This window comes from Loxodonta africana, chromosome 7 (genome assembly GCF_030014295.1).
Source record: "Loxodonta africana isolate mLoxAfr1 chromosome 7, mLoxAfr1.hap2, whole genome shotgun sequence".
NCBI classification, from domain to species: domain Eukaryota; kingdom Metazoa; phylum Chordata; class Mammalia; order Proboscidea; family Elephantidae; genus Loxodonta; species Loxodonta africana.
This window is the reverse complement of record NC_087348.1, coordinates 77670420-77697860: the sequence shown is the minus strand read 5'-3', so window position 1 is coordinate 77697860 and position 27441 is coordinate 77670420. Positions and strand designations below refer to the sequence as shown.

The following is a 27441-nucleotide window of genomic DNA, read 5'->3' as shown; positions in this document are numbered from 1 at the left end:
AGATCAAAGAAGAACTGATGCCTTTGCATTATGATGTTGGAGAAGAATATTGACTATACCATGGAGTGTCAGAAGGGCAAACAAATCTATCTTGGAAGAGGTACAGCCAGAATGTTCCTTATAAACAAGGACGGTAAGACTTCGTCTCACACACTCACACACTTAGGACATGTTATCGGGAAGAGTTAGTCCCTGGAGAAGTACATCAAGCTTGGTAAAGTAGAGGGTCAGCAAAAAAGAGCAAGAACCTCAATGAGATGGACTGACACAGTGGGTGCAACAATGGGCTCAGGGACAGCAATGACTGTGAGGATGGTGTAGGACTGACCAGGCAGTATTTCATTCTGTTGTACATAGGGTCACTGAGTCGGAACCTACAAACATGAGTGTACATGTATTTGTTTGAGTGCCTGTTTACAACTTTTGGAGGTATACACCTAGGAGTGGAATTGCTGGGTTATATAGTAATTCTGTTTAACTTTTGAAGAACTGCCAAACGTTTCCACAGTGGCTGAATCATTTTATATTCCCACCAGCAATGGGCCTCAAACCAAACCAAACCCACTGCCATCAAGTTGATTCTGACTCATAGTGACCCCATAAGACAGAGTAGAACTGCTCCATAGGGTTTCTAAGGTTGTAATCTTTACAGAGGTAGGATGCTTTCTCCTCCTGAGTAGCTGATGGGTTCAACCTCTAACTTTTCAGATAGCAGCTGAGTGCTTAACTACTGTGCCACCAAGGCTCCTAGCAATGGACAAGGGTTCTAATTTCTCCACATCCTCATCAACATTTATTTTCATTTTTTAAAATTATAGCCATCCTAGTGAGTGTGAAGTGGTACCACATTGTAGTTTTGATCTGCATTTCCCTACTGACCAAAGAAGATACCCTGCTGGTGTGAATGATTAAACACTTGGCTGCTAACTGAAAGGTTGGTGGTTTGAACCCTCCTGGTGACTCCACGGTGAGGAAGGCTTGGCTGATCCTTCTCTGTTCCCTTTGTAGGTCCATCTTCTCTGACCCAACCAATGACACCAGGGTTCCTGAGGGCTCAGTCCTGGTCCCCCTCCTTTTTACTCTATATTCTCCCCTCTCCCCTCCTCTCCCACACCCCTGCAATCTCAACCCTAATCACAACATCAGTTACCATCTTTCCAGAATTGACACAAATTTTTTTTTTTTTTTTTTTTTAGTCCTAGACAGGAAAATCTGGTGGCATAGCATTTAAGTGCTACACCTGCTAACAAAAAGATTAGCAGTTAGAATCCACCAGGCGCTCCTTGGAAACCCTATGAGGCAGTTTTGCTCTTTTTATAGGGTGGCTATGAGTCGGAATCGACTCCACGGCTATGGGTTTGCTTTTGGTTTTTTTGGTAGTCCTACTCTAAGCGCCAACTCCTCTTGGACATTACAACCCCCCACAACCCCAGTGCCAAGGCACCTCATATTTAACACGACAAAACTATACTTGGGATCTTCTGCAAGACCCTTTACCAGATGCACAAATAAATGAATGGATCGATCAATCAATAAGTCAGTGAAAGCCATGCAATATATCGCTGTCTTGTCGAACTTAGGTCACTGTTTTTGGTTCCAGGCAAACGGGCAAGAAAGATTTTGTCCAATATTCCCTGATAGGATGGGGCAAGAGACTGAAGTTTGATACGTACTCTCCGAACCCACCAGAAGGGCAGAGTGATTCCATTCTTAGCACCAGAGTAAGGTACTTGTCTACAGAGTAGAAGGGGGCTGAGGAGAGCGGCGGGATTCGTCTCAAGAAGGACAGGGAAGTGCCCCGGCAAAGCTTTACAGACCCACACCGCTGGAGCTTCCGGGTACGGCTTCTGCAGCTGATGCGCGTGCGCGAAGGCGGTCCTCGGCGCGGCTTGGGATGGCGGCTTTTCTAAAATTCCTAGACGGCAGCGGCGTTTAAGGGGCGGTTTGGACTCAATTCTAGCGTGGCTGCCACGCCAGCTCCCGGCACCTTCCAGGACGACGACTTCTGCGGCTCCTCTCGGAGCTGGCACCTGACTGTGATTGAGCTCGCAGGTATTACCCGGGGCAGTGGGCAGTGAGGACGGGGGTGCGTGGAACTGGGAATCATCCTTGTTCTCCTCGGCTTTTGCTATGTAAATATTCTCAGCCGAATTCCAACACCGCCCTCCTAGTCTTTGCCCGAAAATCTGAAGGAGGGCGCGAGCCCATGGAGAGGAAGAAAGCGTTTGCTGCGGAAAGGAGAATGTGAGGTGTGGAAGGAAGTTAGAAGTGAGTGAGAGCAGAGGAAAGGAGGATTAGAAGTGGTCAACAAGAAGGCTGGTTTCTAAATCTAGTTCTGTTAAACCAGTAATTTAACTTCACTGCTGTCCCCTTTTCCATTTTATAATGGGGGCAATCTCCAGACGCTTAACTTGGGAAATATATCTTGATCAACTGGTTCTGAAATGGCCGATACTAATGCTTCTTGGAAATACCAAATGTGACACTGGATCAAACAACTAGAAAGTAAAATGGAAGTTAATTTCACCTTCCTTTGCATTCCCAATTGTTGCTGGCCACCACCTAAAATATAAAAACCTCCATCTTTTTGTTTTCTTTCTGGTTTCAGGCATTTATTTGCAAACTGCCTCTCTTTATCTAAGCAAATCTGGCAAGGCTCTCCCACCTAAAGCTACTGCCCTACCTATGCCCAATTCGATTAAAAACAACCCCCTTCACAGAAAGTTGAATCGACTTGATGGCAGTGAGTCGGTTGGTCTCAGAAAGTTACAGTCAACCCCCCCCGCATCAGCACCCGTTCAAATTCTTTGAGCAATAGAAGCCTTCAAACCTTGTCTGTAACAGTAATCTAACCCACCAGATTCTTGCCACCTATGTTCTTGATTCCTACCTTACAGTGGCACTGGCTGAGTCCCGTCATCAACTTCAAGATGTCTAAAAACCAAGATAAACAGAAACCCTGGCCATAGAGGAAAAGGGGGATTTAATAGAAAACTATAACTAGAATCCTCTCAGAAATTTGAAATGATATTGCAACAAACAAACAAGCACATAGCAGTGGGAAAAGAACCGTCAGTGAACAAGAAAGAGCTCTGAAATTTAAAATATGACTGGTGGAAATTAAAAAAGAAAATGTAGACAGTCAAGTGAAGGAAATCTCCTATAGCTAAAAGAGGGAAAAGACTAAAAATTTTCAAAGAATTACCTCTGTGGAGTAAATATGGACATAGAAGGATGGGTACTGTGGGAGACTGTTGACTTTCACCATAAAAGTTTTTATGTCCTGTTTGTTTGTTTTTTTTTCTTTTGCTCTATGCATGTATCACTTTGATTTGAAAAAAAGAAATTATGTGGCTTTAATATGTTTTTCATCATAAAAATTTTGTTTTCCTTTTACCTCCATATTTGGGAGAGGTGTTTAGGTTTGCCCATCACATTGCTGGTTCAGTGAAGTATCCTAGCGCTCCTTACTGCTTCAGATGAAGATTTTAAGTCAGCTCATCCATTCTGAGTTTCCCTGCATTAATTTCTTAACTTATGCAACTCTGTTCATATTTACCTTTATCTCGCCCTATTTTATCAAATGACTCCCTAATCTGTTTCATAAGGCTGTGAAGCATCGTTTTAAATTTAAGGACACCAGCAAGTGTCTTCTAACTTTTTAATAAACTTTTTTTAAATTTTAGGACAGTTTTTGATTTACAGAAAAATTTTGAAGATACTACAGAGAACTCCTGTATACCCATATACACTCAGTTTCCCTTAGTATTAACCCTGGTGGCACAGTGCTTAAGAACTGGCTGCTAACCAAAAGGTCTGCAGTTCAAATCTACCAAGCTTTCCTTGGAAAATCTATGGGGCAGTTCTACTCTGTCCTGTAGGGTCACTATGAGTCAGAAGAGATAGGATGGCAACTTTTTTTTTTTTTTAATCTTGCATTTTCTACAATTAATGAACCAATATTGATACATTATTAACTAAAGTCCACATTTTATTCATGTTTCTTTAATTTTTACCTAATGCCCTTTATCTGATCTAGTATCCAATCAGGATACCACATTGCATTTAGTTGTCGTATGTCCTTAGTCTCCTCTTGGCTGTGACAGTTTTTCAGACTTTCTTTGTCTTTGATGATCTTGACAGTTTTTGTGAGTCCTGGTCAGGTATTATGGAAAAAACCCTCAACCGGGAATCATATGATGTTTTTTTCATAATTAGACTGGGGTTATGGTTGTTGGGAAGAAGGTCACAGAGATCAAGTGCCATTTTGATCACATCATATTAAGGGTACAGACTTTGAACATACAATGATAACCTTGACCACCTGGCTGAGGTAGTGTTTATCTACCGTGAATTCACTCTTTTCCCTCTTGTCTGTATTATACTCTTTGGAAAAAAGTCACTGTCTGGACCCCACACTTAAGGAGTGGAGAGTTACACATCACCTCCTTGTAGGCAGAGTAGCTACATAAATTATCTGGAATTCTAGACTGGAGATTTGTCTCTTCCCTGTTTATTTATTTATTCAATCATTTATATCAGTATGGACTCATGAGTATTTATTTTATTTTTTGAGTTATAATCCAGAACTGCTTTATTTATTCTGTTGCTTAAATTGTTTCGTCTATGGCCATTTAGAACTCTTTCAGTTAGCTCCTGTGTCCCTTTGACATACTCCACTAAATATGGAGTTTTTTGTTTGTTTTTGGTGTTTTGTTGTTGTTAATAGTTTTCTGGGTTTTCTAGTTTGTTGTGCTTTTTTTTCACTTGTCTCTTTTTTTTAGCTCTTCCTTACTTTTCTGGCATTAAAAGATATTCCAGGCTTGTCTTATATATTTCCTGCACCAGTCCTAGAATCAGCCATATCTCCAAGAAGCCTTGTTTCTTTTATTGGATAAAAAAAAAAAAGGTATTAAAAAGCAAGATCTGGGTTCTAAGTGTGCTTGTTGCTACTGAAGTGTCCTTGCTTCTAGGCCATCTTAGTTGATAGAGCAAGGGAATGTATATGTGTGTGCTAACCCTTGTATACATATTTTAAAAAAGAAAAAAACTCACTGCCATTGAGTACATTCCAACTCATAGCAGCCCCATAGGGTTTTCTAAGGCTGTAAACCTCTACAGAAGCAGACTGCCACATCTTTCTTCTGCAGAAACACTGGTGGTTTCTAACTGCTGACTTTTTGGTTAACAGTCAATCACTTTAACCTCTTTGCCACCAGGGCTCATATGTATATATATATATTTCTTTGTGTATATATTATATCTGTATTAAGATAAACATGAGTTTATACTGATATCTCCAACTTTATTACCACATGGATCATTGTAGTACCTCCCCTTGCTTATTTGTAAAACTCCTACTCAAACACTGAGAAACCTGGCTTCCATCATCTGCCATCCATTTACTTAACTGGTCAATTTCAGTAAACATGTATAGTGGCGTCAGAACTGTTCAACCCATACCACCACGGGAAACAACTTTTATCAACTACAGTGCAGTGCTTATATACGGTTTCTTTTGCCTTTAGTCTTATAGGCTGTACTCACTTCCACAGTTCCATATTTTTAAAAAAAGATACATTTTAAAATGTTCACTTGCTGTGACTCTTGAGCATTGTGCCTTTTTTCTTCTACTGTGCTGTTTTTTCATAGTTCTCCATATATGCTCTTCCCACCCTGTCTACTAATCTTTGAATGATCTACGCAGGTGGGCATTGTCAATACACAGGGTCAGGAAATACTTTTGTGCCCAAACTTTTGGCCAAATTGTAAGATCTGCTAACACACAGGTACACATGTGCTCAGTGCTTAGTATGTGCCAAGAAGTGAGATGAGTGTTTTTAATCCGTTTAATTCTATCATATGGATTATGTTATCCCCATTTTACAGTTGAGGAGACTCAAGTTTGGGTTAAATTATTTACCCAAGGACATACATGTAGTAACTAGTAGAGTGGGATTTAAACTCCTATCTGTATTATTCCAAAGTCTGTACTCTCGGCCTCTATATATTGCCTAAAGCAGGGTTTCTCAACCTAGACAGTATTGACACAGGCCCAAGAATTTTTTCTTGGGGATCTATCCTGTTTATTGGAGCCCTGGTGGCACAATAGTTAAGAGCTCGACTGCTAACCAAAAGGTCGGCAGTTCAAATCCACCAGCCGCTCCTTGGAAACAGTATGGGGCAGTTCTACTGTTCCATAAGGTCAGTATGAGTTGGAATTGACTGGATGGCAAAGGGTTTTGTTTTTTTAATTTTATCCTGTTTATTGTAGGATACTTAGTAGCATCCCTGGCTTCCACCCACTAGCTGCCATTAGCAACTCTCAGTTATGACAACCAAAAATATCTCCAGACGTTGCCAAATGTCCCCTGGGGACAAAACCACCAAGAACCACTGGCTTGGAGGGGTTTATGCCATCTGTTTGTATCATTGCAGAAGGTTTTCCTTTTTATTTATTTCTTTATTTTTAAATTAATAGGACCCTAATCTGACTTTTAAGGAGCCCTGGTGGTGCAATACTTAAGTGTTTGAGTGCTAACCAAAAAGTCCGAGGCTGGAACCCACGCAGTGGCTCCAGGGGAGAAGAAACCTCCCAACCTGTCACATAAAGATCACAGCCTAGGAAACTCTATGGGGAAGTTCTATTTTGTCATATAGGGTCGCTATGAGTCAGAATTGACTTGACAGCACATAACAACAGCAGGGTTTTCAGGGATCTGACTAAGCTATAAAATCAGATGTGGTTTACAGTTTCCTAACTACTGTAGCACAGGAAATACTGTATTACTTCAGCATAAGTTGATCCCAGCATTGTTCCTAATTCCTACTCCTGTTTTCATTAATCTTTGACAAGTAAATGCCATAGCTGTCCTTTTACTGCCTACCATACTGGTGACTGCTAAAGTTTGTACCTCACGTAGACAAATTTGTTAACTAATGGGGATGCTATGTATGTTTTGTGTGTTTAAGTAGAACTCTTGCTAAGACCAACTCAATTTTTAGCAGAGTTATGCTAACTGCTACCTGTTTACTTGTCAAGGTAGTCCTTGTATTTTTGAGTTAGGCGTAGAGAATGGAAACTGACTTAAAATGTTTACCTTATTTGATGCTCTGTTTCTTTGGTCTGGGTCTGAAAGTGGAGCTTCTATATTTGGGGGCTTAAAGTATCATAATGTAGTGGTTACAAGGAAGCTGTTTAAGCCAGGTATGTGTTCAAATCCCTACTCTGCCACTTAAAAACTTTGTGACATTGAGTAAAGTTACCTAGCCTCTCTGAGCTTCACCTATATCATCTATAAAATGTAAATATTAATACTTACCTCATTAAAGTTATAAAAAAAGACTATGATAATATTTGTGAAGCACTTAGCACAGTGATTATCTGTGGTTAAAAGATTAAAACTTTTTTTTTTCCCATTTTACATGATGATTTGACTTTCCCTCAATTCTAGTTCTATTTTCTTGGAAATTTTGAAAGGGTAAAATGTCAGCTATGTCACTAGGCAACAATGCTTATAATAAAAATGACCACTGAATGGTAAATTGCATCCAGACTGGGGAAACTATAAATTGGATGACCAAAAGAAACCAAACCCACTGCCATTGAGTCGATTCCAATTCATAGCGACCCTGTAGGACAGAGTAGAACTGCCCCATAGAGTTTCCAAGGAGTGCCTGGCGGATCTGAACTGCCAGCCTCTTGGTTAACAGCTGTAGCACTTAACCACTACGCCACCAGGGTTTCCATAAATTGGATCAAAACAACAAATTGGATAAAATAAAAATAGGAAGCCATTATTTGGACTTGCTTATAGTTGGGCAAGCCATTTGAAGGAACCCTGAAAGCTGTGCTTATGGACTTGTTACAAAAGATATTAGTTCCTGCAGGCAGGCTTTTTAGTCAGGGTAAACCCCCACAACCACCCATGTGGGCCTGATCTCCTTGCACCTGAGCTATACTCTGTGAGTACTTCCACTGTGGGAAAAAATGCCCCTGGTGGCAAGCTGTTTCTGTTCCATAACCTTCTTAGTAAACTGGTTCCAGATGTGACTTACAGTAGTCTTGTGAGTCTAAACGTTCAGTTGAGTCTTAGAATACCTTGTGGACATTGCAGACTGGCCAGTAGTAAATTCTTAGCAAATAAAAACTCTTAATTATTATAGTCTAGGAATGCACTTTTTAGCAATGAAGTAGTTCGCAGAAATTCATTCTAATATTTTTTTATAATTGTCTCTTACCTTAATTTGTAATGCTATTGCCAGTTTTACTCGTTTCATATTACTTTATCGGTATTTTAATGAGAGGCTTGGAAGAGGTTTTTCAGGGAAATCTTGGAGCCCTGGTGGAGCAGTGGTTAAGTGTTCAGCTGCTAACCAAAAGGTCAGCAGTTCGAATCCACCAGCCACTCCTTGGAAACCCTATAGGGCAGTTCTACTCTGTTCTGTAGGGTCACTATGAGTCGCAATCGACTCAGTGGCAATGGCTTTGAGCTTGGCCCAAAGCCTTAATAACCTGAAAATCCTGCCTGATAATTTATTTTGCTTAACTTTAAAGAAGGGATTGTTAACCTAGTACCAAAAAAAAAAAAACTAATTGCCATTAAATTATGAGGCTTTTTAAAAAGCACAGGTGTATTTTTATCACTGAGGGAGATGTCTATTTGAGTATTTTCCTCTTTCTCCGTCTTTCTCTTTGGCGGGAGGTTGAGGGAAACAAAATGTATTTTCCAGTTCTAAAAAAGTAAAACAAGAGTGGAAGGAGAGTCCACAATACTTATTTTTTCTTAGGTAATTTAAGAATATTATTTGTACTATTTTATCTCTCAGCCCAACACTAATGCATGTTCTTTATCTATGGGTCGTATTTGTATCTTTTTACAGTCTCTCAGGTACCTGAATATTGACTTTGTATCTGAAGCTTCTGGAACTTTTCTGCTTACTGAGATATAACTTGGGTCAAACCACACTGCATATAGTATATAGCACACAGGTGCCAAGCCCAAGCTTGAGAATTATTGGAATCCTCTGGAAAGATGAATTTGAACTACAGTGGGATTCTGTCTGGGATGATGCAGCCTCTGAAAGAGCTGATGGCCATCTCAAAGCCTCAAAACCTAGCTCTGTGTGAACAAAGTGAGGTCCTGAGAGCAGATGTGTCTTGGCAGAAGGACACCATGCAAATAATGGAGATGTATGACTCTGAGGCCTCTCGTCAAAAGTTCAGACAGTTCCAGTATCTCGAAGCCGCTGGGCCTTATGAATCCCTAAGCCAACTCTGGAAGCTCTGCATTCAGTGGCTGAGACCAGAGATTCATACAAAGAATCAGATATTAGAGTTATTGGTGCTGGAACAGTTCCTCACAATTCTCCCTGAAGAGGTCAGGACTTGGGTGAAATTACAACATCCAAAGAGCAGCGAAGAGGTGGTGACCCACTTAGAGGATGTGATTGAAATGCTTAAAGATGAAGGTAAGAATATAGAAAATTGGGGTTAGAATAGTTGGCTGTTCCACGTGAAGTTATCTTTTTCCAATGTTGGAGAGTGTCAAGAGCCAGATTATGAAGGACTTTGTATTATCATATTAAGAAGAATGGACTTTATTCTACAGGCAACACAAATAGATCTCACAGGAGGAAAAAAGGATCTGGTTTGCCTTTAAAAATATGTTGGCATCGGTAAAGAGCAGGAGTCAGCAAACCATGGTCCATGTTACAAATTTTTTTGTAAATAAAGTTTTATTGGAACATAGCCATCCATTCATTTACGTTTTATCTATGGATGCTTTCACACTATAGCCAGAGTTGAGTAGTTGTAACAGAGACTGTGGGGCCCACAAACTCTAAAGAATTTATTGTCTGGCCCTTTAAAGAAAAGTTTATTGACCTCTGGTGTAGAGGGTGGATCTGAGGGTTCTGGAACTAGGAAAACCTGTTAGGAGACTGTTGTAATAGATCAGGTGATAGATAATGAGGGAGCATTAGGAAAACAGAAGAGTTGGAATCTTCAGGAACTATTGACTAGATATGAGGTATGAGTGGAATGAGATTTGATGTAAACTCTCACATGTTCTGCCTGCATGAATGGAGAGTAAGTAGCAGATTTTGTGGGGAAAATAATACAATAATTATATGGCATGTTCTTATTAATAACTATGTTAAAGCCATCACTTTAATCATTAAAAGTTGCTTTAGGGCAAAATTATCTTCCTAATATTTTACCTTCATTTTCCTCAGAGCTACCCTGTAAGGATTCTATCCTCCAGAAGGAGAGCATCAAGGAGGAGGAAACAGAAGCTGACTCAATGACAGGCAAATCCCAGGTGAATTAGGATTCCACTCTTTACTGAAAATGTGTGGTCTTCTCTAATGTGACCTGCTTTTATGTTTTTGGTCCTTGAACTTTTGCTAAACATTGTTCCATCTGAGGACATGAGATTCTTATTCTCCCTCAGGACATTGGTACATAAGATGATGCTACAGAATTATAGATTGGTAATACACTCTTTGGAAAATATTTTCTCTTAACCTTGTATAGTCCCTGTGCATCTGATCCCTCAAGAATATAGAAAGTAATTGAAGCTATAGGAATAGAGCCCACCCAGTGAATGTTTAGAATTAAAAGTGAAAGGGACCAAAGGCAAAATCCTAAGCAATGTCATTTAATGGGCAAGAATAGAAGAAACCGCAAGGATACTGAAAAGAAAAGACCAAAGAGGTAGAGGAAAACCAGAAAAATACAATGTCACTGAGAGCAAAGGATAGGAAGATTCAAGGAGAAATGCTTTAAAGGGTCAGGAAAATACAGCTTGGGTAGTGTCTATTCATTTATCATCATGGAAATGTTAATAAGCATACCATGAGGCTAGAAGTCTGCTTGCAGTAGGTTGAGGAGAGAGAAGATGAGGAAATAGACAAACTTAACGTGGACAACTTACAAAGACTGACTCTGAAGGAGAGAAAGGGAAGAGATTTGTGTATCTCAGTGTGATGGAAGGAGCCAATAAAGACAAGGTTGTGGATGCAGGAGAGGGAAGTGAAACAAGTGATAGTATGAGAGCCCTTATGAAACAAGAGGCAATTTATTCAATAACAAGTATTTATGCAGTGCCTAATTTTTTTTTTTTTTTTTTTAATATGTTAGACACTTTTCAAAGGGCTGGAAATATCATGGTAGACAAGATAAAATCCCTGCCTTTGTGAAGACTACATTCTAGTAGAGGTACATAGATAAGCACAAGCAAATAAAATAATTTCAGATAGGAATAAATTACTACAAAGAATTAAGGATAATGTGGTAGAGGCTGATTAGGAAGGAGGCTACTTTGGATGATCAGAGAAGGCCTCTCTGACAAGGAGACATTGGGCTGCGAAACACTAATGAAAAGGTGCTAACAGGCTGCATTCTCAATTGGAGAAAATGCCCTAACTCTTCTCCTAGAAGAGCCTGTATCTTCGTTACAAAGTTTGCTCAAATCTGCCTTAAATTCTTCCTATTCCAAACTCCTTTAATGAAAGTTCTTTGTACTCTAGTGTAATCTTTTGTTTCACGATTATTTCAACTATCTCATTCTCCTCAACCAAAGTTTAAGCTAATTTAGACAAAGGACTACACTTGGCTTTTCCTTTTGCAACTCTCAGAGTATAATAGCACCAAGTCGACTGGTTCCTATTACAATATAAATTTCATCACATAGAACCCTAAACATTGTCCTAACAATTTCTGATGTATTCTGGCCATCTACCCTGTTCTTCCCAAATTCATTCTCCCTCCTGTAATATTTTTGGGAGTAATCTTTGATTAAAAAGGAATGTAATGTTTAGGAACCAGTGACATTCAAAGATGTGGTTGTGGAATTCACCGAGGAAGAGTGGGGACAACTGGACCCTGCTGTAAAGAACCTGTACAGGGATGTGATGCTGGAGAACTACAGGAACCTGAATTCATTGCGTAAAGGTGGCTTCTGTGTATTTACCTAATCTACTCATTAGTAGTCTCTTCACCTATTATTAACAACTATAGCACTGCTGAAGTGGTTAAGTGCATTTGGGTTTGGGTCAAGTTTCCTAATTTCCTTTGGGCACAATAGCAAATTTTCCTGCTGTATCTGGTTAAAAGTTATTTCTGATATAGAGCCAGAAACCTACAGGTCCATGAGATTCTCCTGGCCTTATCTTTCAAAAGCTCTTAGACCAGTGGGTTGGGATGGGATTCTTTCCCCATGTTATCACATTTTATTTTTTTTATCCATAACAGAGCGTCTACTTTCCAAACCAGTTGAGATTTCCAAGTTGAAGAATAAGGAAAAACCACAGATAATGGAGGGAGAAATCCCAGGAAGGACTGTTTTTGGTAAGAACAAGGCAAATATGAGGCATCATAAGAAATTTTTCTTTACTGAACATGCAGACAATGTGTAACCCAGCCAGTTAATGATGACCTTGGAGTTGTTAGTTGGAGAGGTGGCAACAAAACCACCTAACCTTTGAAGAAAAAAAAGTCGTCATTGCTGTTTGTTCATAGGTTCTTTTTCATATGTGGACAAACAAAATAGTGTCATGGGTTAGAAGCACACACATATAAAGCTGTGTGACCTGGGACAACCTTTCTTCTAGTGTTCTCATCTGTAACATGGAGTTACTCGCTGGTTTATTGTGAGAATTAAATGAGTTGATATGTGTGACACATTTAAAGTAGTGTCTGGCACACGGTAAGTGCTGTATAAACAAACATTAGCCAACCTAACATTGAATGATATTCTTCCTTTTAAAGGAAACAAAAACTCTGCTTTATACTGGAATGACTTCTAGCAATCTTACAATTTTTTGTTCTTTTACTATGTTGTTGTTGTTAGGTGCCGTCAGGTCAGATTGACTCTTAGCGACCCTATGTACAACAGAACAAAACACTGCCTGGTCCAGTGCCATCCCCACAATCATTGTTAGGCTTAAGCCCATTGTTGCAGCCACTATGTCAGTCTATCTCGTTCAGCATATTCCTCTTGTTCACTAACCCTCTACCAAGTGTCATGTCCTACTCCAGGGACTGATCCCTCCTGATAACATGTCCAAAGTATGTGACACAAAGTCTCACCATCCTTGCTTCTAAGGAACATTCTAGTTGTACTTCTTGCAAGACAGATTTGTTGGTTCTTTGGCAGTCCATCGTATAGTCAATATTTTTCGCCAACGCCACAATTCAAAGGTGTGAATTCCTCTTCGGCCTTCCTTATTCATTGTCCCGCTTTTACATGCAAAGAGGCGATTAAAAACAACATGGCTTGGGTCGGGGTCGCCTTAGTCTTCAAGGTGACATCTTTGCTTTTCAAGACTTAAAAAGGTGTTTTGCAGCAGATTTGCCCAATGCAATGTGTCTTTTGATTTCTTGAAAGCTGCTTCCATGGGTGTTGCTTGTGGATCCAGGTAAAATGAAATCCTTGACAACCTCAATCTTTTCTCCATTTATCATGATGTTGCTTATTGGTCCAGTTGTGAGGATTTTTGTTTTCTTTATGTTGAAGTGAAATTCATACTGAAGGCTGTGGTCTTCGATATTCATCAGTAAGTGGTTCAAGTCCTCTTCACTTTCAGCAAGCAAAGTTATGTCATTTGCATATCTCAGGTTGTTAGTCTTCTTCCAATCCTGATGCCCCATTCTTCTTCATATCGTCCAGCTTCTCTGATTATTTATTTGCCCAACGTACAGATTGAATAAGTATGACGAAAGGATACAACCCTGAAGAGCACCTTTCCTGACTTTAAACCACGCAGTACGCCCTTGTCCTGTTCAAACAGTTGCCTCTTGATCTATGTACAGGTTCCTGATGAACACAATTAAGTGATCTGGAATTTCCGTTTTTTGCTGTTACCATAATTTGTTATGATCCACACAGCTGAAAGCCTTTGCATAGTCAATAAAACACAGGTAAGCATCTTTCTGGTATTCAGCCAGGATCCATCTGACATCAGCAATGATATCCCTGGTTCTACGTCCTCTTCTGAAAGCGGCCTGAATTTCTGGCAGTTCCCTGTTGATTTACTGCTGCAGCCGTTTTTGAATGATCTTCAGCAAAATCTTACTTTACCTCTTTATTGTTATTAATATTTTGTGAGTATAAAATTATTGTGCATAATATGAATTTTAGTATGTACAGAAAAGCATAAAGAAGAATATAAGTAGAATATAAGTCAGCCATCACCTCACTACCCAGAGCTAGGCAGTAGTAACATTTTGGTTTGTTTCCTTAAGCCATTTTTTTGTTTGTGTTGGTAATGGAGCGGTTTGTGTTTTTTTTTTTCTGTACAATTCGAATCATCAGGAACATGTGGTTTCACATTCTGTTCTTTTTACCTAATATAGTATCATGAGCAGTTACCTGTTTTACTAAATAGTCTGTGAAAATGTGGTTGCTAATTCCCGTATAACATTCCATCATACACTGCGTGCGCTGTGATGTACTTAACCATTCCCCTCCCTCATTGCTGGACATTTAGTTTGTTGCCAATTTTTCAGGCATGTGTAATTTCTTCCATAAAATACCTTACTAAAGAGGAACTTCGGGGTCAAAGGGTATATTTAACTTTCTTAATACATTATGCTAATTGTCTACAGAAAGGTTATACCAGTTCATACTCTCACTTATAGTGAATGAGCGCCTCACTTCCCTCCAGCCTAGCAAACGCTGGGTATTGTTCACCTAAAATCTGTATTAATTCGACAGGCAAATTATTCTATCCTAAGGTGTACTCTCCCTTACATCATCCGTTGAGTTCCATTTCTCACAATTTTCTCTCCCTTTTATTTTCACCATTTTTGCCTCACCCTTCCATCAACTTTTTAACACTTTTAAGTCATTACTGATTTTAAAAGTTTTTTTCTCAAGCCCGCACCCTCTTCTAACTACCACTGTATTGCTAACCGCTTCTTTACAGATGAACTTTTAAGGAGTTTTTATACTTGGTTTTCTCATTTCTTTACCTCCTGTTCCTCAACCCATTCCAGTTTAGCTCTTATGTCCAAACATTGATCGGAAACACTTCTTGCTAAGGTATTTTAATGACTCTACTGTAGCCAACTCCAGTGGATACTTTTTCGTACCTTATCTCACTTGACTTCTTGACAGCAAGTGATGCTGTTAACTATTCCTCCAGTCTTAAACACTCTTAGCTTCTTGTGTGCTTGTGATTTTCTTTTTTCTTTTCTGGCTATTTCACTGGTGTATGTTGCAGACTTACCTTCCTCTAGCTATCCAATAAACACCAGAGCCCTCAACATTTGATCTTATTTTGTGTTCCCTTCTTACTCCGTATTTTCCTCTCTAGGTTACCTGATCCACAGCTACAGCTTCAGTTGCCACACATACATAGATGACGTACAAATAAATATCCTCAGTTTGGGCTTCTTCTCTGAGCTGAAGATTTGTATGCGCCGTGACATTTCTTTTAGATGTCTTGAGTTCCTTAAAAGTGAGCTTGTGATTTTTCTTTTCCAGTCTTCTTCCATCGTTCCCCATCTGAGTAAATTGCACTGCTGTCCATCTAGTTATACAAGATGTAGTTTAAGTATTTTCCTTGATAGCCTTCTTCTCTTTTCTCTCTCTCTCTTTTTTCTCCCTCACCTCTCTAATCTTTCTACGTTTGTTTCTGTTTTAACCTCCTAAATATCTCTTGAATGTGTCTATTTCTCTCCACCTACAGTAACACTACCCTAGTCCATGTACCATCATCTTTTACCTGAACTATTGCTGTAACCTCTTAATTTATCTTAATAGTAGATCTTGGCACACCTTTTTATCTGTCTTTTTTTCCCCCACCAGTATTTGAGGCACAATGCAATCAGAGAGATCACACTTTGTGACCTACTTGCTTAAAACATTAGACTGATTTCAGTTTTGCTTATGTCACAATATACTAGTCCCTACCTACTTCTCCAGCTTCATCTCACACCACGTCTTCCCTTCACCCTTTGCATTTGAGCCACACTGATCTATTTTCAGTCAGTCAGAATCAGATACATATTAAGCATCTACTGTATCCTAAACACTGTGATAGGTATTGGGGATACAGCAGAGAAAAAAGACAGTTCCATAAGGAACACATTCCAGGTGTCCCTTGAATGTGGCTTGATCCTTCCCACAAAAGTACCTCTTCATATGCCATTTCTTTGTGTAGAATGTTCTTTCTCCTATTCTTTACCTAGTTAACTCCTAAACTTCCTTCAGAACTCAAATAGATGCACATTTCCTCAAGGAAGCTTTTCTTGTAGGCTGGTTTTTGTTTGTTTGTTTGTTTTCTGTTATGTACTCTCAGCACTGTATTCTCCCCCTTTCAACTCTTGTCATGATTATATTTTACATGTATCTGTGTGAGTTTTTGTCTCCCCTACTAGGCTATATGTTTCTTGAGGGTAGTGACCACATCTCTTTTTTCCCCAGCATTATATCCCCAAATATAAAAAACTCATTGCTGTCAAGCCGATTCCAACTCATAGAGACCCTATAGGACAGGGTAGAACTGTCCCATAGGATTTCCAAGGAGCAGCTGGTGGATTCAAACTGCCGACCTCTTAGTTAGCAGCCAAGCACTTAACCAGGGCTCTGAAAATATAGGAACCAGGAAAAAAAAAAAAAGGGATAGATATTTGCTTATGAGAAAGATAAAATGATTTCATTTGTTTAGGTTATTTGTGATTCGGTGAATGGTTATGTCCTTTTTTTATTAAAACTTCGCTGTTCTGAGTTGCTGTCAAGTCAATTCCAACTCATGATGACCACATGTATTTAGGGGTTTTAATTAATATATTAAGTTCTTATTGATAAAGTGGCAGATGAGATATTTCTAAATTCTGTTTTGTTTTTTCAGTTTTACTTTTGGGTGTTCTGCCATAGATTTTTAAAATTTATATCATCAGAAATCTTTCCCCATTGTTTTTTTATCTATTTATACATCAGAATTTTTCTATCCCAAGTCCGAGAAACACATTCCCCAGTTTTCTTCTAATTTCATTATTTAAACATAATGCTTCATTCAATCTGGAATTTATTTTGGTGAATGTAATTTATTTTCCCAAGTAATTCCCAAATGGATTATGACAGATTAAAAAGTGGCCACAGATTTTTTATTATCCTCTCCATAAGATTTTAATCTATTTCCCTACCACTTGAATCTGGATTGGCTCTGTGACTATTTAAGCAATAAAATGCAGCAGAAGTAGCACTGTATCAGTTCCAAGGCTAGCCTTTAATAGGACTGGCAGCTCCCACTTCTTTCTCTTGAAAGTCAGTATACATGTACAGAGTTCAACTACCCTGATATCACCATGCTTGTGAGAAGCCCAGCTTAGCCACATGGAATGAGAGATGCCAAGCGGAAGTGCATTAAGGTGTCAGTGAAACATTCTTGGATCTCCCAGCCAACAGCAACAGTCTAAGATCTTATCAGCTGAATGCAGACAAATGACCCTAGCCAACAGCAACAGTTTAAGACAAAAAGTTTAAGACCTCTGATGCTGTGGAACAGAGACAGGCCAGCCCAGTATTCCCTGTTCTGAATTCCTGACATGTGGAACTGTGAGCAAAAGAAAATGGTTGTTGTTTTATGCTATTGAGTTTTGAGACGATTTCTTGTATAGCTTTAAATAACTGAAACAGACACTGGTACCTGGATATAGGATACTGCCATAATAAAAACCCCAAATATGTGATATTTGCTTTGGGACCAGGCAGAGGATGGAAGCTGGAAGGGATCCAAGGAGACAATTAGTGAAGTCTAGAAAGCAGAGAGGAAATTCTTCTTAGAAGCTGGAAAAAAGGTGACTCTAGATATGTAATGATGGAAAGTATGGTAACTATCATCTTAGTAACATAGGAAATAGAAGATGTACCTAATGAACTTATGGATTTAGCTAAGGAAACTTTCAGGGAGAATCCTGAAAGTGCCAACTTATTTCTTTTAACTGCATATGATCAGATAAGGACAGAAGGAGATTAGTAAAGAAATGTGTCCAGTTTTCAAGCAGAATCTAGAGGAAATATTTTAGAGCCAGGACTTACTGAGTTTGAAAATAAAACTATTTCCCAACAGTAATCTCCCACGGTAAAAAGTACTGAAAGGAAGAAATGGTATCAGGGCAAAAGATCAAATCCAGTGTGCTGTCAGTAAAATGTGGCCTCAGAGGCAAGATCTCAAGAATGCAACTCTAAGACTATTCGTTAAAACTTTAGAAATATTTTAGGAGATCTTTATAGGTTCTATCAGCTGAGCATAATGACTTCTAAGAACCTTAAGTTGTGCCTCTTAGACCCTATCTGCTAGAGTCTAGAGGGGTAAGAATATTAAGTGCTGTATCCCAAAGAATCATGGTTCTGCCAAAGTAGAGAAGAACTGTCTTTAGATTTGCTGGAATGGCTTGTACTTAATGGAATAGATTGTAATCTGATAAACAGGAATCCTACATTATTTTTAAAGGAATAATAACATGAACTGAAAGAAACATAAAAAAAAAAACCAAACCCAGTGCCATCGAGTCGATTCCGACTCATAGCAACCCTGTAGGACAGGGTAGAACTGCCTCATAGACTTCCCAAGTAGCGCCTGGTGGATTCGAACTGCTGACCTTTTGGTTAGCAGCCATAGCACTTAACCACTACGCCACCAGGGTTTCCGAAAGAAACAGACAATTTAAGACAAAAAGAAGCCTTTGAACAAGCAGGAAGCAGGCTGAGAAACCTCAGCTGTAAACAGGAGCCATTTTTTATGAAAAACTTAGGACATATCAGAGGACAGGAGTAAAAGCCACAGATAATCGGTACCCAGGGAGCATATCTGAACCCACTCAAGGAACTGATGATATGTACCCTACTGAATTTCAAAATTGCAATTGACCAATTACTGTTGTATGCCTTCCATTTTTCTCCTTCTAAAATGGGACTACCTATTGTAGTTTTCCTGTCTCTGCCTCACCAGTGTACGTTGGGCACATGGGAACAGACTACTTGATTCTCTAATTCATATGTCTTCAGAGAGGAGAACCATACCTGAGGAGCATCTTCCAAAGCTAGACCTAATTTAGATGATGAGAGCCTGAACTTTCAAGCTTGATTCCATAGGGGATAAGATCTCATGAGTCTTAGGAGAAGGTAAATGTGTTTTACAAGAGGGAAGAATATAAATAATGTGTGGCCAAAAGACAGACTGTGGTGGATCAAAAGTGGCTGCACATTTCTTCGACACTCTTTCTGTAGAGAAGTGTAGTTTTTTTTTTTTTTCTCCCCTTGAATCTGATCTTGTGTCTGTTTAACCAGCAGAATATGGAGGAAATGATACTATGCCACTTCTTGGTCTAACCTTTAAGAGATGGGCAGCTTTCAATTCTTCTCAGGATGTTCCCTCTGAGAACCCAGCCAGGATGCTGTGAGAAGCCCAAGTTATATGAAGAGGAGGTCACATGTAGAGACCAAGTATAGGTGCCCTGGTGCACAGACCAGCTGAGTTCCCAGTGACAGCCAGCATCAGCTTCTAGCCATGGGAGTGAGTCGTCTTGGGCATTTCATCTCAGTTGAGCTGCCACCTCTAGCCAACATCATGTGGAGCAAAACTCTTCAGTCAATTCACAAAATTGTGAGATTTAGTAAAATTATTGCTGTTTTAAGTCACTAAGTTTTAAAGTAGTTCATTAAAGGCAATAGGTAATCAAAACTATAATTATTCCAGCAGCATTAATTGAATATCAGAATTCTTAATTGTTATTTCCCTAGGTGAATCTTTGTTGTTCTCCTCATGTTTGTACAACTCATTTTTTCTTGTAAATTCCTCACTTTATTTTTAAAATCACTTTCATGTATTTTGTTTTTTTCAAGTCACTTAGTTGTTCTAAGTGACTTTTGCTCTCTTAGACATTTGCTGAAAACTACTGATACTTTGTATTAATATGTTGTAATTTATAATTATAATTTATAATATAGTTATATTTAAATATATTTTTATATCTGGCCTTCTTACAAAGTTCTAAATAGATAAAATAGTTTTGAGGCTGAGTCTCTTGAATTTTCTCATTAGAAAATTATCGTTTGCAAATAATAGCTTTTTCTTTTCTAATAATTTCTCCTTTCTGTTTTATGTATTTTCCTTTCATTATTTGAGTATTTCAGGTCAGTATTAAATAATTGTGGTAATAGGCATCCTTATCTTTTGATTTTGGTGGCAGTGATATTGTCACTAAATTGCCTCATATGCATGTGAATACTGGACAATGGATAAGGAAGACCGAAGAAGAATGGATGCCTCTAAATTATGGTGTTGGCAAAGAATATTGAATGTACCATGGGCTGTTAGAAGAACAAACAAATCTGTCTTGGAAGAAGTACAGCCAGAATGCTCATGGGAAGTGAGGATGGCAAGACTTGTCTCACATGTTTTGGACATGTTATCAGGAGGGACCAAAGCCTGGAGGAGAACATCCTGCTTGGTAGAGTAGAGTAGAGGGTCAGTGAAAAAGAGGAAGGCCCTCAATGAGATAGGTTGACACACAGTGGCTGCAACCATGGGCTCAAGCATAACGATTTGTGAGGATGGACTTGGTAGTGTTTTGTTCTGTTGTACATAGGGTTGCTTTGAGTCGGACCCAACTCGATGGCAGTAACAACAACAACAATATTGTTATAGCTTTACATATGATGTTAAGCCACAATTTGTTCTCCTTTTGCTCTCACTAAACAGATTTTAAATCATTGACTTAAGCCTCTCCACTAATTTAAAATTCACAGACTGTGCTTTATCTTACTAGTTATATAAGAATTTTTTTTCCTGCCTCTAACCTGAAACAAGAATGAACTTTCTAAACCTTAGTTTATAACCCTAGTCCTGGGTCTCTGCCTACTTCTTTCCTGGAGACCAGCCCATGCCAAACCATCTCCACATTCCTTTGGCCTCTCTGACAAACTCCAGTGGCTTACCTGTGCTTATTGATTAAAATCTATAGGCTTTAACTATTTAATCAAAGCTTGCCAAAATTTGGCTTCATATTCTCTATACAAATTTACCTTCTACTGTCTCTAATGCACTTACGTCATTAGTTCTGAAATCTGGTTGTGCATCTGAATCGTTTAGTTGTCTTTAAAGTATGTGCATGTGTGTTCTCCTATGTACTCCGGAAGGTTCTGATTTAGTAGTGTAGCTTCCAGCTTGGGTATTGTACAGACAAATGATAGTTTCTGCTAGAAATTAGACCAAACCAGGCTTAATTGGTATATTCTTTACAAAGTTGGAGGTATCATGAGGCGAAATTTATTTGAGCTACTTTGAGGCGAAATTTATTTTAATAAAATAAAATAATAGTATTTAAGCACAAATTAGATATGAGAGATGAAGGACTGGTTGCTCAGTCTCTTCATGAACTCTAGTATAAATATTAGAAGAACAATCACTCATTAGACAAAACAGGGCATTGAAAGAAATTCCACATAGAAAGCTATAACCCCAGTCTCTCATTTACTGAGTTGGAGGAAAGTAAGATAGTCAAGTGGAGGTGTTCTGGAGACTGGTGAAAACAAAGAGCAGTAATATATATGAGAGCTCAAAGCTGAAGATGTTACTTGGCTACCAATAAAGAGCAAAAGGCAGAATCACTAATTGTATCTGCAGTTGTGTGGGAAAGAAAAAAGGGAAGTCAGTAAAATTTAATTTTAAAAATTGTTGGGGAGATACCAAGTAGAAGCTAATAAAAAAAGAAAGAGAAGACAAGGTGAAAGAGAACCCAGTCTTAATCAGAACAGGTAAAGTTTTGAATCCTAGGAAATGAAGTAGAAAAATATAGCATAAATGTTAGAATTTTATGTGATTTTGAGACCAGAACAAGGATGTTCTCCCCGTGACCTTATTTTACAATTCTTTCTGCCTTCATTAAGTATGGGGAGTAATCGCAGCTGGGTGGAGGATAGGGACACTATGATCACAAATTTTCTTTTAACTGGTTAAGGTATGATTCGTGGAAATATAGATATATTCCTAAAGATATGATTAAATTGGTATTTTAGGAGAGCTTATTTATTATTGGTGAACAACTTGGGTTAAAAGAGAAAGGAAGACTAGGTAGAACCTTCACAGACTAGTCTTGAATTAGTGATAGCTTGAAATGTGATGTGCCACCCCATCCCAGATCATATGGTGATATTTTACCAAAGCCCTATGTCCTCTCTTTAGTATTTTTAAATAGCTCTTTTCATATTCTATGGTCTCCCAGCACCCTTTATAACATTTTTATCTCATTTAGTTCTTCTCTAAGTTGCCTCACGTTTTCATTCTGTATTGGTTTAACTCCCTTTCCAAATTAGCACTTTCTCTTTTTCTAGTTCATGGGATTTTTTATTTCTCTTTAGACAGGGAGACTATTTCAGAAAACCAAGATTTAGTTCAAAAGCAGAGGATTTCTGGAGAAGAATCATCCCATGAAGTGATTATGACAAGCAGATTCTCTTCCTTAGATGCCTGGAAAGATGATAATTGGTTATATAGAAACCAGAAAAATTGGGACATGTATTTGCCACAGGAAACTTTCATTCAGAAGACAATCCACACTGAGGAGAGAGACTTTAAATGTGCTGAGTATGAGAAAAGCTTTAATGTTAAGTCGGTTAACTCTATTTGTGATATACAGCAGGGAATGCCTGTGAGAAAGGGATTCCCAGAGTGTAACAAATTTAAAACCAATTTCAGATATAATTTAGACTCAGTAGGTAAGCAACATTCAGAATATAATGAATGTGGGAATACCTTGAAACAGAGTACGGATATTCTACACCAAGAAACTCATACCACCATGAATTCCTATGAATGTTATCAATGTGGGAAAGTCTTCAGCCGGAGTTCATCCCTTATTCGACATCAGGTCATTCACACAGGAGAAAAACCGTATAAATGCAGTGAATGTGGGAGATTATTCAACCGACGAACAAACCTTAATAGACATCAGAAGATTCATACTGAAGCAAAGATCTATGAAAGTAATGGATGTGGAAACAATTTCAGTAAGAATGAAGACAGTAACAAAAATCAAGTACTCCATTCTGGAAATAAACCCTATGAATGTGTTGACTGTGGAAAATCCTTCAACCGGAGCTCCTCCCTTATTCGACATCAAATGATTCATACAGGAGAGAAACCATTCAAATGTAAGGAATGTGAGAAGACCTTCTTCAGGAGGCCAAATCTTATGAAACACCAAAAACTTCATGCTTGAGAGAAGTACTGTAAAAGGAAAAAACACAAGATTGCCTCCAGTCAGAAGGCAGAACTCATTCAGCTTCCATAAATTCATGCTGGAGGAAATCCTATGAATATACAGAATGTATGAAAATGTTTGCCAGAGGGAATTCTTTAATTGATGTGATAATATTGGAGAGAGGCCTGTTATGGGACAGAAATCTGTTTAAGGAAGTTATTCCAGGCTCCCAAATGAAGACACAAGGATCTACAGTTAAAGCATATCACCATACAAGTTTTTGTTATTATTCTTATGTCCATTATCCTCACTTTTCCTTAATTGATACATGGGATCTATAATATGTATTCATCTGATCTACTGATGAAGTAGACATTAGGGAGAAGCCAAGCAATACCCTAAGAATTGATGTTTAATAAAACTGAAACTTTCCTTTATAAAAGAGTCACAAGAAAACGGGGTTCATGAGAACATAGAAGGACACTTCTAAGGAGTGAAATCTCTGAATTAATGGCAAAATCCACAGTGACAGCCATTTACTCCACCCCTGATTATATCCTGGGTTGTCCTAGTAGAAACTAGGTGGAAACTAGAATTGGGAAAGGGTTATCAACTGCAATGGAAGATAGATTTACTGTTTTTGTTCATCTATATATATTCTTTAAAAACTGCATTAAAAAGAAAAAACTCTTTTGGGATCTAGGCTGGAGAGACATACATAGCCTTAGGTATATCATTTATCCCAGACAGTGTAAGATCAATAAAGTGTCCTAATACTCTGTGCAATAGAACTGCTTCTTCTATAGGCTACCTTAGGATCTTAAAGGGATCTTGGGCCAAAAAACTTGCCTTAAGCTACCCAAAAAGACTCATACTGGAGACATTCCCATTGAATGAAGCTGGTGGCTTTCAGTCAGAGTTCATACCTTATTCAAAAGCAGAAGAGGTATACTGGAGTGAATCTCTAAGAGTTAATAAATGTGGAAAATTATTCTGTGTTCATTTATTCATCCTTTACATGACAAGCTGTGTTGGGACAAAACACTACACAAATAATTGATATGGAAATTCATATAAACATAAGGCAAATTTTAGTGGATTCTAACAAGGGAAAAGCACTCTGTAGGAAATTCTTGAGGTGTAGTTCAGTCATCATCGAATCACTTATACTGAAATGTTAAATATGATGGATTCTGACATTTTCATTTTAGGTATTCTGAGTCGATTATTTCACTTTTTTATTAGTTGTGATTTTTAGCTGTGTGGTAGAGGGGAGAAATATTAGAGAGGAGGGATGATAAAGAAAAAAACCTACAAAGCAGCTGAAGGATGTGGGCATGGCATGTTCAGGAAACAAGCTCACTGGGTGGAATGTGGCATTGGAGAAGAATAGAGCAGGAATACATAGGAATGAAGCTATAGGGAGATTTGAGAGCTAGATCATAAAAGATCTTGTATGTTTCCTTAGAACTTTGAAGTTTATCCTAAAAGGTAATGGCAAAGGGTAGAATTCTTGTTAATGCCACAATTGTTGTTGTTAGGTGCTCTTGAGTCAGTTCCGACTCATAGTGACCCAATATACAACAGAATGAAACACTGCCCAGTCCTGTGCCATCCTCCTGATCCTTATGCTTGAGCCCTTGTTGCAGCCGCTGTGTCAGTCCATCTCGCCCAGGGTCTTCCTCCTTTTCACTGACCCTCTACTTTACCAAGCATGATGTCCTTCTCCAGGGACTGATCCTTCCTGATAACATGTCCAAAATATTTGAGACAAAGTCTCACAATCCTTGCTTCTAAGGAGCATTCTGGCTATACTTCCAAGGCAGATTTGTTGGTTCTTTAGGCAGTCCATGGTCTATTCAATATTCTTCACCAAGACCAAAATTCAAAGGTGTCAGTTCTTCACTTTTCCTTATTCATCGTCCAACTTTCTCATGCATATGAAGCGACTGAAAATGTGATGGCTTGGGTCAGGCACACATTAGTCCTTAAAGTGACATCTTTGCTTTTTAACACTCCAAAGAGGTCTTTTGCAGCAGATTTGTCCAATGCAATGCATCATTTGATTTCTTGACTCCTGCTTCCATGCCATAATTTGTGCTTTGCAAATGCTAATTGAAATAATCACGTGCTGCCAGTATGGTTGTCCATCAGCAGAAGCTAATAAAATCAATTGAAAACCTGTTATGTTTAAAAAATAATTCAAGATATATTACATATACCCCACTTCCCTAAAAAAATATCTAGAATAAATAGAAAGATATAACATGTTTCTGAATGGGGAAAATATTGTAGGACTGTTGAGTCTCCTCACATTAAACTATAAAAAAAATACTAACCAAGTATTAATTCGGCAGAATTTTTGTTCCACAGAGTGATTGTAAAGTTTATTTTGTAGTGGTAACATGTTAAAATAGCTATAAACACTTTTAAAAGCAAGGGTTAAAATGGTAACCTTGCTATACTAGTAAAATAGTATAGGACTTGATATCCCTGGGACAGAAATGATTATAATTAGACCTAGGTGTTTATAAGAACTTAGCATATCATAAATCATCACTTCAAGTGTGGAAAGAGAATAGCTAATTCACTATTTACATATGTATCATGTAGCTGTATTAAGTATATAAATATATACTGAATATTATGTAAATATAGTATGGGACTATTTAAAAAGGTGTGGTCAGAGTTTAGGGAAACTACAATAAATACATGGATGTTTCATCCCTAGGCCTGAAGAGGAAGAGGAAGGAGCAATTATCAGAAACTAGAAGGAAAAAGTCATGTAGACAGGGCATTCTGGTAAGAGTTATAACCTTAGACCTAGGAAAGCCGTCAGTCTAAATCAACCTTCCAGTCTCCTGTAAGGATTTCCCACCGGCCAAACCCAGTCAAAGCCAGAAGCAAAGGAGCCCATTGACGTCCATTCAGGTCAGTCTCCCAGAGTGGAGAAGGGAAGAGAGTGGATCTAGAAAGGCAAATAGAAGATAACTGATACAGCATCCAGGCTGATCTGATCTGATAAGGGACTTTTAGTGAATCTCATTCCTCCTGGATATATCTATGATTTACATCCTTGGAAATCCAACTCTCCTTTTTGGATTGATTTCTGTCCCCTATTTGGTTATCCACAGCATAAGTGGAAGCAATTTTTTTTAAGTATATGCTCATCCCACTTGTCACTGCTTGGTTGACCAGCAGTATCAATACCTTTTGAGATTTGTTAGAAATACCAATTATTTGACCCTACCCAAGACTTAATTAAGCAGAAAGTCTGGGGGAGGGGCAGCAGTTTGTGTTTTAATAAGTAATTCTGATGCATGATAAAGTTTGAGAACCTCTCAGTAGGGTTTTTTTTCCCCCTTCAGATTTGAGCCAATTATTTTTCCATTATCAACAGAGTCTAATTTCTAGCCAATCTGTATTGGTATCATTTACCTTCTTTTTTCTGCAGACTACCAGAAATGAGGAAATACTTTTGTCCAAGAGATAGTATTTGGGTAAAAAAAAAAAACAATAAAACCCCCGTAAGAGCAATTTACAATACTGCACATTTTTGACACCAAGATAGGACTTAAAAATGCCTCAGGTAAGAGTAGATACAGCATATTTAGAGAAAAAAAATTAAGTATTGATGAAAATAGTCAAAAAAAAGCAGTATAGCTTGGTAGTTAACCACTGTTATTGTAAATTCAAACAGATTTCTGAGTTTGAATCTCAGCCATTCTAGCTGTGCGACATTCAAAAAATTACTTAACATCTCTGTCTCAGTTTCCTTATATATAAAATGGGATAATAGTACCTACCTCATGAGGCTGTTTGAAGACTAAATGAGATTAAATATGTAAAGCTCTTAGCACATAAGAAGCAGTTAATAAATAATAGCTTTTAATAAAGAACTACAAAATGTACCAAAGTAAAAAGATGTGTACAATAAAAGTAAATTATTAAAAAAAAAAAAAAAACTCTAGAAAAAAATCTTTGCAGGACATATGATTGAGAATATGTCTATATTTTATTAGGGTTAATACAAAGTTATGAAAAATATCAGGGCCTGGATAGTTAAATGGGCAAAGATATGAAGAGAAAACTCACCCAATATAAAGTATTTTAGTTAGAACTCTGATTATGATCAGAACTGATATTTGGCTGGAACTCACTAGTAACGCTGCCCCAATTTCTAAATCACTGGACACTTCTAAGCAGTTGACTAATACAAAGCTACT

General features: G+C 38.3%; 1 protein-coding gene across 1 annotated transcript; it reads left to right on the top strand.

The window, feature by feature from the left end:
* The first annotated feature begins 1778 nt into the window (after positions 1 to 1778).
* Positions 1779 to 27220, top strand: ZNF215 (zinc finger protein 215). The gene is made up of 6 exons (XM_023550897.2): positions 1779 to 2052; positions 8884 to 9471; positions 10237 to 10322; positions 11824 to 11956; positions 12257 to 12352; positions 22374 to 27220. The coding sequence occupies exons 2-6, from the start codon at positions 9036 to 9038 to the stop codon at positions 23231 to 23233; spliced, it is 1611 nt and encodes a 536-aa protein (XP_023406665.2). The 5' UTR covers positions 1779 to 2052; positions 8884 to 9035; the 3' UTR covers positions 23234 to 27220.
* Positions 27221 to 27441: the final 221 nt, after the last annotated feature.

What these genes read in the sequence shown, in the direction of transcription:
- ZNF215 (XM_023550897.2), top strand. Translation starts at nt 9,036, where the DNA reads ATGAATTTGAACTACAGTGGGATTCTGTCTGGGATGATGCAGCCTCTG. An exon ending in TGAAATGCTTAAAGATGAAG is followed by an intron (nt 9,472 to 10,236) that starts GTAAGAATATAG and finishes CATTTTCCTCAG; the next exon opens with AGCTACCCTGTAAGGATTCT. An exon ending in CCCAGGAAGGACTGTTTTTG is followed by an intron (nt 12,353 to 22,373) that starts GTAAGAACAAGG and finishes ATTTCTCTTTAG; the next exon opens with ACAGGGAGACTATTTCAGAA.